Raw genomic sequence first — 12,707 nt, forward strand, 5'->3', positions numbered from 1 at the left:
TATCTGAAATTCTCTATGACCAAAAGGAAAAAGTGCATGAAAAAGTATTACCATAAAAAACAATAACATGTTCAAAGACATTATCATTACTGATAAGATTCTGTTATGTGGAGTGATTCCCTTATAAATGGATGCCCTATTAAGGATCAAAGTCCAACCAGCATAATCTAGCTATTGCACTATAATGGCATAATATTTTTCTTCTTACATTTAAAAGTATAGAAAACAGGTAGAAGATAATAATTTAGTACCATTATTTTCGAATACAAAACATTGTAAGATTTCTAAGCATGCATTATCTTACAAAAGATATAAACCACAATAGAAGGTTTCTGTTGTGGTCAATAAGCTAACAATGTACAGACACACTCTAGGAAGGAAAATTACACCTCACTCACTTGTCATTATATGAATGTTTGCACAAACACAACTTTAAACATTAATACCACTCATATACTTCACACTATTAACATAATTTAGTGACCTACTGCATAACATTAATAAAAATTACTATTATCGCCTACAGATTGAACGCACAATGTTTATTTGATCGTGAAGTAATAGTGAACGGAACTTCGACGCTCGTAAATTCTCGCACATAATCTGATAAGTGATGTGATGTAATTGTTTACAACTAACAATGACCAGTTTGTTGTGGTACTCACTTGATTTTCTCCTCGATGTTGCCCTTGGTGAGCACTACGACGCCGCACAGCAGCTCCCTGAAGGCGATCCCTCGCTTGGTCCCGCCGCACGCCTGGTACAGCCAGTCCGCCACCTCGTACGGAACTCCATCGCACAGCACTTCATGGACGAACGCCTCCAAGCTCAAGGCCGTTCCGTTCGCACCGGCACATCTCTTGAACGCTTCGCGTATACGTCTCAATTCACTATCAGACACTGCAAATAAAATAAACCGATATTCATCACATTCATACAACGCACTTAGATCGACTTTGTACACCACGCGTACCTCGTTTCACTGCATCCTCGTATGATATAAAAGATGGTTTTGAGTCTTTCGCACCCATATTCGCGAGCACGTAACGATCATAACATTTTTAAAGGCGTAATAAACACAAAGAAACAAAAATTATTACAGCTGACAGCTCACGTCGTATGATCTGTAGCCATATTGAATATTTTTTTCTACTCCTTCTACTTCCCATCCATACAAAACGACTTTTAAAACTTATTGATAGCAATATTGCGTTTTTCGTATCAGATAAAATCCGTTTCTTGTCTTGCAAATACGCAATGTATTGTATTCTGAAAATACGATTCTACTTTTTTTTATTGACACAATGTTCGTTCGGATACACTGTCAAAGTGTCAAATAAACTATATCAGCAGAAAAAAATGTGTCTGATAAAACTGATTCATCTAAAAACCCTTCAAGGATATTTTGATAATTGATTTCTTCTATAATCTAGCAAAAATGAAGAGCTAGTCTAGTAGAAAAAAATGGAAAATTAAAGCCCGCCATTATTAATCTGATTTGTTTTTTTAAATACCAAAACATTTAAGACTGCTGCATTGTGCTGCTGTTAAACGTATAATTTTATAAGAGAATATTAGTATGAATTATTTCCTAGGCGGCTGCACTTTCGTTATAGTCAGAGAAATATAAATCCCGACTGAGTAACAAAACAGTTCTTTCATGGACATTTATTGAAAGACCAAAACAGGGAAAAGTATTTTAGAGAGACGTATAGAACATTTGTTGGCCAACATGTTGGCCAGTAGACGGCGCGACCTATTTTAGTATGTCATGTGAAATGACTTGTCAAAAGCTGTCGTACACAATAACAACTCACCAATGAAAATGTTTTTTTGTTGTCAATAGAGTTGTTTTTGTATCTCGCTTTCGCATTAGTATTCTGGAATAATCTGTCTCAGTTGTATTTTCCCAAATCAACAAGATTGATAATTCTTTATTTGTCCGAATTATTATCATCTGATTGTGGTGTTTGCTAAAAATTACTGAGTTCGTTGCATTGTTAGATACCGTGTTTCGCAATAAATGTTTTTTGTTGAAGCATATGTGATGTAAAGGTGAAATCCGAGCGTTTGTTTCTTTTTGTTTTGAATAAATAATTGGATTGTAAATGTCCGTCTCTTTGTGTGTTTTGCGTATCGAAATCGACGAAGATCTACCCGAAATGGGCGACAACCCCGCTGAAATGGGTAAGAATTTTACACAAAAATGATTTTACATCTTATTTACCAACTATTATTACCTAAGGGACGTGTTTTGTAGACAATATTTGAGTTATTTGTGAGTACATAAAGAAAATCATTGATTATTTAGATCAAGATCAACATAAATAACTACAAGGATACATTTCAAACATAACATAATGTATTTCCTACATGCAAGTTTTACAGTAACTAATTAAAACATCCAATTAACAGTTTCTCACTGTATGGCTTCATACTCTTATAGTTACTTATTGATTTTTGTAATTTTGACAATATGATAATGATTGGTAAGTCCCCAAGATATTATTAATCTATAAATAAATATTTTCAAATGGATTAACATACTTAATTACATTTTACAGTTCTTATTTATGAATGCTAGTTATTTATTATTTCCTGCTCTCTTGTTTTCATTAGCCTACTATTCTAATTAAATTTAATTAAAAAGCAACCAGCTATTTGTGAAAGAAAATTATATGTTATTTATTGTTTATCATCATCATTTTTGTGTATAACATTTTTTTCCTAGGATCACACTTGTATGTCTAAGTTCCTCAACCACCTGCATCTGCTGCTCACTCATCCTGCTGCAGAAACACCATAGCGGAAACTCATTCATCATGGCCCATTATTAATTACTTACATTTAACATCTTACCGTAAAACAGAAGCGGCGAAAGAACAGAAGAAGAGAGACCGCGGGGCCCGGGAGTCTAAGACTATCACTGTAGAGACGTATGCCAGTGTCCTAACTGGTCCCAACACAGACACTGGTCTATTACCTACCAGCTCCCGTCGCTCACCGCCAGAAGGGTCTAGCATTTCTGAAGATGATGATACCATTAGTTTCTTCTGTGGTAATCCACTTGTAGAAGTCACTAAAGGTGTACTACATCTTTATAAAGAAAAGTAAGTAAACATTCACTTTTTTAATGTACTAAAGTCTGGTTTCTGAGACACATTTAGCAGCAGTCTATCTATTCAAACTTATATGAGCATATATTTCTTTCTTTATATGGGCATTATTTATTCATTGATTTTATATGAGCTTAAACACTATTGAATAGATAAACTATTGCTAAATGTACCCAAGAAATGGGAGGATAGTAATTGGTTATTGATTTTAATTAACGCATTGTGTTTAAGTTACTTCCATAAAAAAGGAAGTAGGAACTACCAGGGCTTCCTGTTAAACTTGATCATACCATATATGTTTGTTCCTCTCCTTTCCTTCCTATGCACTATGTAATGATGATTGATTGCCTTCATTTCGTCAGGTATTGCAAATTATTTTGGTAGTTGTATTTGTAGACTATTGGTCATTGATAAAATTCGTTTGAAATTAAAATTAATTTGTACAATCTTCAATTCTTATCACTCTTCTTATGATTGGTGAAATAAAAATAAATAAAAACGACGTCAGTAGTCTTCAAGTTTCAGCATGGCCTAGAGCTGTTATAAAGTGACAATAATCATCAAATCTTTCACTGGATTATATAGCATCACTCATTAAAAATTTAATTCAACTTATATCAATTATTTATTTATCTATTCATTATTTCTTGCAGTGAAATGAAAGAAGCGGAAGAAGCCAAGACCCTGTGCTTGCTATCAGTACCAGGTGCTCTCGGTGCTCCAGACCTGCTGGCGTTTGCAGCCGCCTGTCAGCAGGACATAGCTCACGTGAGGGTGCTGAGGGATGGATCTCCTGACCACTACATGGCGTTGTTTACGTAAGTTGACTTTTTAAGAGTATAATTACATTATCATTTATGATTCAGCTCAACACATAGTGAAGACATTATTAGCAGAGAGTGTGAGTGTCTTCATTTCAGGAGGCTTTCTGGAGGTCATATGACTTTTGGAGTAACACTCAAAGGCATCACTACCTACATTTAACACATTTTATTTTAATAATAACAATAATTATGGAAATAAATGAGACTTGAAAACTTCATAAATAAAATACTGACCATCACTGCCAGTTTAGAAATAAATATATCTGAAAGGACGATTATATTAATAGATAACAAACCCAAAACATGATCATTTATATTTTGCGTGGTTTTATAGCGACATGGTACCCACTTTTACTATCATGTCCATGTAACTGACATTGTTCTCATTCAATCTTATTTCACGCTTACAGATTCCGCACAAGCCACGCAGCGCGTGAATTTCACGAGACCTTCGACGGTGTTCCCTACAGCAGCCTAGAACCGAACGCGCTCTGTCACATGGCGTGGGTGTCGCGCGTGGAGTGGGCCAGGGACGGCACCCCGCCGCCGTCCCACACGGAGCTGCCCACGTGCCCCGTGTGCCTGGAGAGGATGGACGAGAGCGTGGCGGGCGTGCTCAGCGTGCAGTGCGCGCATGCCTTCCACGCGGACTGCTTGGTGCGCTGGAGGGACGCCCGGTGTCCTGTGTGCAGGTGTGCGCAGACCCCGGAGCCTAGGGGAGGGAATACTTGCTTGCAGTGTGAGAGAGCTGCTCTTGCAGGTGAGTCAATGCACTATGTACTTATTATATGATGGCTTTCTGTCTGTCCCAATACTCGTCCTTTCCCTTTTTTCTTCAAAAACTATTTAATGCCTTTTCTCTCTATAAAGAAACCGACAATGTACGCCGTAGGGCGATGTCTTTCTCACTTTGTTATTTCGATCGCAATGTTTCTCGTGTCTAGCTCATCGTGAACAGTCCGTTCACAATTGACTACTACCGTTTTTCATACCATTTGCGTAATGATCTGTTAACAGCCCTAAAGACAGATAATCTTAAGAAATAAATTCATTAAATATAAGTTGCTTTACAGTAATTAATGATTATATTAATGGTATTCAACAGAGGAGGATGGCGACGAGACGCGGGAGAATATCAGCGGCGTGGCGGAAGGTCTGCTGGACGGCGTGGAGGCCGGCACGCTGTGGATCTGTCTCATCTGTGGACATGTCGGCTGTGGCAGGTCACTACCCATACTACCTTGCCAATTGCCGTTAAATTGATATTATTTATGACTTCTTAAAATCATAGAGTAGGATCAACGGTTTTACGTGCTTTCCTAGGCTCGGAGGTCTATAAGCTTAACTTCCGCTTCGCGCCAAGACCTTTCACCGCATACGCTACCGACATACCACAAAGACAGTACTTACAGGGTTTTATATGACGGTATTTATCAGGTCCCATTAACAAAGTTATCTATTTTATTTACAGATATGAGGGCGGTCATGCAGCGAAACATTTTCTGGCCTCAAACCACACATATGCATTACAGCTGGGCTCCAACCGAGTCTGGGACTATGCTGGTAAGTACATAAAACGGAAATGTTTACAACTGAATACTTATAAGGTTTATATTGATAATTCGCCTTTAAAATAAAGCAACATATGTATTAGATTTTTTGGTTACTAACATTATTTGTCGAAGCCCTGGCCTTCTGTTTCACAAGATTAAGGCTTCATGTTCAAATAGTTTCGTTACGGAAACCTATACTTAAGCCACTTCAATATATAGTCTAGTCTTTGAAGTCCTTGTAGTACAGTTTTCAAATCCAATTCACATAGACTCTTCACAAAACTCTTGATAACAAACAAACGAAAGCAGGAGTAAAATAATACATTTTATATGTGTTGTTTCCAGGCGACAACTTCGTGCACCGCTTGGTCCAGAACAAGGCGGACGGTAAACTGGTGGCGGCCGAGGGAGGCTTCACGTCCGAGGACTCGGCGTGTGGCGGAGAGAAGCTGGACTCCGCGCAGCTGGAGTTTACCTACATACTGACACAGCAGCTCGACAGTCAGAGGATGTTCTATGAACAACGGATGAACAAGTTAGTAGGATTAATGGCTTTTGAAAGAAGAAGGATATATAATGAAGGGAATGTTGTTAAACTTATGACATTGTTTTACTGAAATATCGATGCATCCTCATTCCTCAGTGAATTTTGTAATAGAACTACTTATAAGCTAATGTAGGTCATTAGATTTACATTTTATCTATACTATCTATACTAATATTATAAAGAGGAAATGTTTGATTTTTTGTTTGTTTGTTTGCATTGAATAGGCTCTGAAACTACTGAATCGATTTAAAAAAATATTTCACTGTTGGCAAGCCACACTATTCCCGAGTAATATAGGCTATGTTTCATTTTCAAAAAAAATAGGGATGCTTATTATATTATTTAAAGTTACATCTTTGATAGAAAGTACTATCTGGGAAACCCGTATTGGGTTTACTTCATTGAAGATCCCATCTTACTTCATCTTACTTTATTAAAGATCCCATAAAGTATTTGTTGCTGGACATCTGAACAGAAAGATTTATTAAATTAATTTCAACATTAAACATACTTTTCATCGCTCTATTATAATCAGAAATTTCTACACAATAAATAACTCAATACCAGACAATACGATAAAAAAATGCATAATGCAAAATTTTTACATCATTTGCAGCAAGCAAGCAGATGAAATCGAATCTAGCTTCATTTCAGCACTAATAATGTTTTGAACAATGTGACTCACAGGTTAGAAACAGACCATAAGGCGGAGTGCGACAAGCTGCGGCTCCGGGCGGAGGCCGCCGAGACCTCCGCCGCCGCTCTGTCGGACCAAGTGGCCGCGCTCACCAAGGATAACAAGACGCTGGAGAAGAAACTACATCAAGTTACCAACAAGTTAGTATTAGAGTGGTATTAGTTTACTTTCTAAAGGAATAAAAACCTTCTTCGTCGTTTATCGTATCTGTCTATTGTTTAGGTTATAATGAAGTGTTTGAGTATAATAATATGAAATAGTATACGTTAGTGCCTTAAGTGTAACGTGCACGTATACGTTCATATCATGCGCGTAAATATATAGGCTCTATATGAATATTCACATCTCTCTATATATCACCTATCTAAACTAAAAAGTAGCATTTTATTGTCCAACAAATATAATAATTGCCTTTAACTCTGATCTTCATAAACATTAAAAAAATAAAAAAAAATTTCCAGATTGTCAACATTACAAAACGAGTTGTCAGAGGAGCGAGGTCTGGCTGCGGCACTAGCTAACAGTCAAGCTGAGTGGCAGGCCAGAGCTAAAGTACGAGAGGAGAACTTTGTTAAAGAGGTATGTACTAGGAACTATTGACTTTTATACAATTAAGTAACCTTCATAAAAAAAAAATTGAAAAAAAACGTGTGGTTTTTAAGTTTTTTTTTTTTAAATTAAGTCTAGCATTTTTTTTAAGAACAATTGAAATTATTAAGAATCAATCTTGTGGCATAAGGATGTTTACAAACAGTGAACACTATGTTAACTAGTAGTAAATATTATAGTGTTAATTGTATAACATTTTTGTAAACGTCATTCCAGACCGAAAAACCCACCAACCGCCACCATACGATAAAATAAAACAAAAATTATAAAATATTTTTTTGTGGTTTATGAATCGAACCTACAACTCTTCACGCAATTCTCTAACGTCGTCATGACAACCTTAAAAAACCAAGCCACTATCATCTTTATATCTATAATAATAATTTGCTTAATTTTCAGGTATCCGAGCTGAAGGAGCAGCTCCGCGACGTGATGTTCTTCGTAGAAGCGCGCGGCCAGCTGCAGGCCGCCGGGCCCGACATTGAGGGGGCCACCGTCAGTGTCGCGCCGCCGCCCAAGCCCAGGAGGAAACGACGGTAGACTGGCTGTGAACAGTGATGTGTGATGTAGGGTGTAGGGGGGGACTATTGGCTCATATTTGTGTATTGTTCTCATGTTAGAAATGCGAAAATTTGCCTCTATTAGGCTTGCTTACACACGTATACGGTCTTTCACGCAAAGCTATGGGATATGCCTAAAATTGACTGTTCAACTCACAAAGAAAATATGTTGTAATGATCTACTTAATACAATGTTGTAGTAGATTAAAGATAATAAAAAAATGTGTTTATTGAAAAATTTAAAACATCGTGTCTTTATTTAAAAAAGTGAGCCAATAGTTTTTCCCTAAAGTTTAAAATGGAGATAATCTATAGATTCCCTCAATAAATCTCGACAAAACAATAAATAGTGTTACCACACTTAAATAAATAGCAATAATCCTTATTATTTATTTTAACAATAAACAATTACATTGTAGCAGTACCTTTTAAATCAATTCCAATAATTTTCTCAATTCTATAAACCAAATACTGTGACAACACTCAATTTTAAGTTGCCATAGATTTGAATTCACCACTTGCATAAAAGGCGAATGCTTATATGAATTTAACACATTACTGTCCCACTGAGCAAGGGTCTCTATTGAAAGTGATTTAGCAGCTAGACCTTGAGAATATATGTATAAAACTCTTCCGTTACTGATTGACTGACTGACTGACTCAAGGACATTGCGTAGCCGAAACTACTGAGCGTAGTAAGTTGAAATTTGATATGAAGATTCCTTAGGAATTTTGAAGGAGCACTATACGAGAGGATCTTTGGCAATTACACTCTGAAGGGTGTGAAATTCCATGCGGGCAGAAAGCTAGTATAAAAATATATCATCAGTGGTAACTGTGATGAAGCTATGAAAATGCTCTGAATGCTTCTTAAAATTGAGTAATGTATTAAGTATTTGGTCATTAGTATGTCTCCATATGAAGGAATGTTAATGAATTTGGCTATGGTGTTGATATTTACAGTATAAAAGTGTATGCAGCACAAATGTTCAAATTATAGTTATTATGCTGCAAATTGCTGTGATAATGTTCATAGGTTTAAGATAAAATATAATTATATAAATGAGATGAATGAGGTCAAAAATAGTCATTACACTTTCTATTTGTATTCAGAAATCAAGAAAATCTTTCATTTATTTCTTGATTTGTTCACCCAAATACTATTCCTATTTCTGTAGAAAAATAAACATAAAAGAAACCGCTGATGATCTTGAAAAACATTCTGGTGTAATAGTACTCTTAATCAATCATAATGTATGAATATTAATAAAGTAAAAAAAAAATGTAGGGATCATAATTAAATCGTGTTTTTTTTTGTCTCTATAATTATACCCCAAAGAATAAGGCCTAGTTTATGTTATAGTAAAGAAAGCTTCTGTTGCCATCTAATGAGATAATTCATTGAAAATTTTGAATTCAAAAGTGTAAATGACTATTTTTGATCTTATCATTGCACACTGTCGTTTATTCGACAGCGACTGTTTGGGATTTAATTGTAGTTTTTTGTGTAGACGTGTGCTTATGTATAATTTAAAATCAATAAAGAATTTATGGTTGTAATCAATTAAAATAACCGTTTCAGTACTGCTGTCTTTGTGTTGTAAAGTAAATGAGACAGGAATCGATATTTTGTCATGTATTGTATAGTTTTTGTGAAACGGTTCTCAACTGAATTTCATTTGTATGGTAAATAAAGGTGATTTTTATGTATATTGTTGTTTAATTTCCTACATCTGTTAATGTTTTCGGGGGCAATACTAATTGCATTTTCGATTTTTGTTTCGGCTGTTTTGATTTTGTTTTATGAGTTTGGCGCACAAAACTGTTCGTGGCAAATATTTTGCCATACCACCTTTTAAGGTCCCCAGTAAAGGTTATTTTTTATGTATTGTGCACAAAGTAAGGGTATGCGATTTTAGAAACATGAAATTCGTTTGGACTGGTCTCAAAAATTTTTCTAATGTAGTATGCATTAAACCACCTTCTTACCGGCACCTATATGGTGACTATGGTGTCTATCCCCGGTGTTTCTACAAGATTGTATCGAGTTGCGAGTCAGGCCTCATTATCTACCTTCTGGGCCACCACTGATTGTCCTCTTCTTTTTACGTGTTAGCCTAGCCGTTTTCTTACCTGCCTAACTAAATAATAATATCAAAAATCTTATTTTGGTGCTTTGTCAAGATTGGTTTAATCTTTAATCTGAGAGTTTCTTGTACTTTTATACTTTTAATTACATACTAGGAGATAGATCCCTATGTTATACAGTATACTTATACGAGATACATTATATACTACCATATGTCTCCACTCAGCGTCTGAAACTGACCAGCATCTAAGAGGTATAATACAAATAAAACAATTTCTTTGTTCACATACACACACATATATTGAAATTCAGAAGTACAAAAAATAATTTCGCATCAGCTCGCATCGTACCAACATTTTGTTTACACCGAAGAAAGAGAGTATAGGTAGACAATGTAGATCAATCGCATTGTAACTAGAGGGATAGAATTTAGGCCGGAGGAGTGAAATGAAAATATTTCGGCCATTTGTTAGCGCCCTTGTGGGATTTAGTCCAACGATTGGCCTCCTCGACTTGCGGCCGCATAGCACGTTCTGCTCGGCTCGGCTGGTCGAACTGTTTCACCCATTTGAGGATCTGCTTGCTAGTCGGTACCCTGTGCTCGGGTACATTGTACTCCAAGCGATACTTGCGGCGGACCTTATCGACCGACTCAAGACTCCTAAAATACTCCCTCAGGCAATAGTCCCGCTGCTCTCTCGTGAAGCGAGGTTCTGCATCTTTCGCTTCGGGCTTCGGCTCGGCAGCTTCTTCAACTTTTGACGGGCCGGGCTGTGGTTCTTCGGGATCTTCAGCTTTAGAATCCCCGGCCATATTGCTTACAAATGTACGCAGTAGTATAGTGCACTCGATAGAGTAATTGCAACTGAATTATTGCGAGAGGCAGCCGCTAGCGGCTGGACCATCCCCCCGCGCCCTGCGCCCTCCGCGGGAGAGGGTTGCGCGGGGAACAGGTAGTGTATGTCAGAATAGTCGCTCATCACTGCGTAAGTGCAATTTTAAACAAGTCAAGCCATGCTGTCATTCAGGTGGAAGACTACTGACTTCTAAGGTTACCTGGGTTCATGATTGATCTACTGTGATTAAGTTGGATTTAGCTTTGAAAGATAGATAATTAAAGTATGGCTCGTCAATCTTAAGAATGTTAATCAAACATGCTAAAAAATGCCTACATATTATTCTTCTCAACCGATACTATCTAAACATAATCATTTTAAAGTACCTACACCTACATAGGGCTACGCAGCTCTCTACCACCGCGCTAGATGTTCGAAGGTTCCATTCCCGCGCGAACGAAATATTTGTATGATCCAATAAATATTACAATACCTACTTAGAAGTCCTCATTTAAGCAGGCCATATCTTCAAAAATAAAAACAAATTCCAAGACATTTATTCCAACCCTAACCAGTTATTATTTTCATTCAACTAAACGTTGACCATCTTTAACGTAGTCACTTGTATCCCCTGCATAATAAATCATTTCAAGTAGCCTGCCGTTACGACGCACTCGATATCCGCCCTAGATTGCTATATAACGTCTGAACGCAGTACATACTAGGCACCCTATCCAGACTCTTTACATAGGGCGCGGCCGGACATGCGCAGACATGCACTTGAATGTTTAATCGATAACAGCAGACAAAGGAACTACCCATCACCGTGCCCGCTATTAAGTCGGACATCGTATTCATTTTTGATGTTTACTTTTCATCTCTATGATATGTAAGAGCAATAATGCAAGGAATGTTTCTTAAAATTTAAATTAGGTGGCTAATTTCATTGGCTATTTGGTTACCTATATTTTTTTTATGTTAAGTAAGTATCTACGTAACTCATTAAGGTGTCGATATTTTTGAATTTTGGCAAGAGAAATGCTCGTACCTGCATGAGAAACAAAGTAAAGAAGAAATTATTCAAATTATCTTCTGGGCAAAGGTAGAAGTTTGTATCGAATTAGGTACTTACGATTATTACACATGGTTATTTCTAAGAATGTCCTTCAAGATCCCCCCCCAATCTTATAAATATGTATTTGATTTTCCCAAAATCCTTAAGTCGACGCCGGCCGGCCGGCGAGTCTTTTGTGTGAGACGTTATCTATAGAGATCGTTGGTTTTACATACTTTAACCCAGGTAACATTTAATAAATTATGCATTCATAATGTACTTATGTAGTTAAAATACCTATCTATTTGTATCATTGATAGGTAATTTTATCGAATTAACGAGAAATCATGATAACGATGATGTTGACACTAGTGATTTCGAGCAACATAGGTACCTACTTAGTCCTGGTCAAGTAGGTAGGTACTTGGATAGCTGCAATGAAAAGGGGAGGGTTGAGATAGCCAAGTGGTCTCACTTTAAGCATTCGCTACTCACACAAGTGTGGCAAGTGGACGGGGGTTCGAACCCAAGACAACTCTTGAACTTTTTGAAGACGAAGGCAAATATCTTAGTAAAGTCTTGCATGTCAGGCCCGTGTCCTTCGAAGCAATTCTTAAAAGGGTTTAAAAACCTCAACCACTCGCCAAGTAAAGTGGTTTTAAAAACAAAAGTAAAGTTGTCTCTGTGGAACTCAAGTTTTTGGGTGAATGTTTTTTAAATAAAAATGTATTTTTTATTGAATATTACGTTGTTTGTTTAGACTTGAAGTCCTTCCCGCTCTTGGCTAACGTGGTGGTCTCAAGTCTAACCATTCATTCATTT

At 36.8% G+C, this 12,707-nt stretch overlaps 2 protein-coding genes across 7 annotated transcripts in view; one reads left to right on the forward strand and one right to left on the reverse strand.

Annotated features, from left to right (window-relative positions):
* Positions 1–1,246, reverse strand: part of Usp32 (Ubiquitin specific protease 32) — a 74,669-nt gene extending 73,423 nt beyond the window's left edge. For 5 of the 6 annotated variants that reach the window (XM_076127736.1, XM_076127740.1, XM_076127739.1 and 2 more), the window contains exons 1-2: positions 974–1,245; positions 666–900 (exon numbers count right to left, since the gene is read on the reverse strand). In XM_076127736.1, coding sequence (XP_075983851.1) covers positions 666–900; positions 974–1,031 — 293 coding nt within the window. In that variant the 5' untranslated portion in view covers positions 1,032–1,245. Of the gene's footprint in view, positions 1–665; positions 901–973 lie in introns of all 6 variants that reach the window. The other variant, XM_076127737.1, reaches the window with a different exon arrangement.
* Positions 1,247–1,796: 550 nt separating this feature from the next.
* On the forward strand, positions 1,797–9,616 carry LOC142981655 (BRCA1-associated protein). Its single transcript, XM_076127696.1, has 10 exons — positions 1,797–2,187; positions 2,870–3,110; positions 3,770–3,934; positions 4,351–4,700; positions 5,046–5,163; positions 5,412–5,503; positions 5,839–6,028; positions 6,728–6,877; positions 7,199–7,316; positions 7,746–9,616. The coding sequence occupies exons 1-10, from the start codon at positions 2,109–2,111 to the stop codon at positions 7,884–7,886; spliced, it is 1,644 nt and encodes a 547-aa protein (XP_075983811.1). The 5' UTR covers positions 1,797–2,108; the 3' UTR covers positions 7,887–9,616.
* Positions 9,617–12,707: the final 3,091 nt, after the last annotated feature.

Source organism: Anticarsia gemmatalis, chromosome 20 (assembly GCF_050436995.1).
Source record: "Anticarsia gemmatalis isolate Benzon Research Colony breed Stoneville strain chromosome 20, ilAntGemm2 primary, whole genome shotgun sequence".
In the NCBI taxonomy this organism is placed as follows: domain Eukaryota; kingdom Metazoa; phylum Arthropoda; class Insecta; order Lepidoptera; family Erebidae; genus Anticarsia; species Anticarsia gemmatalis.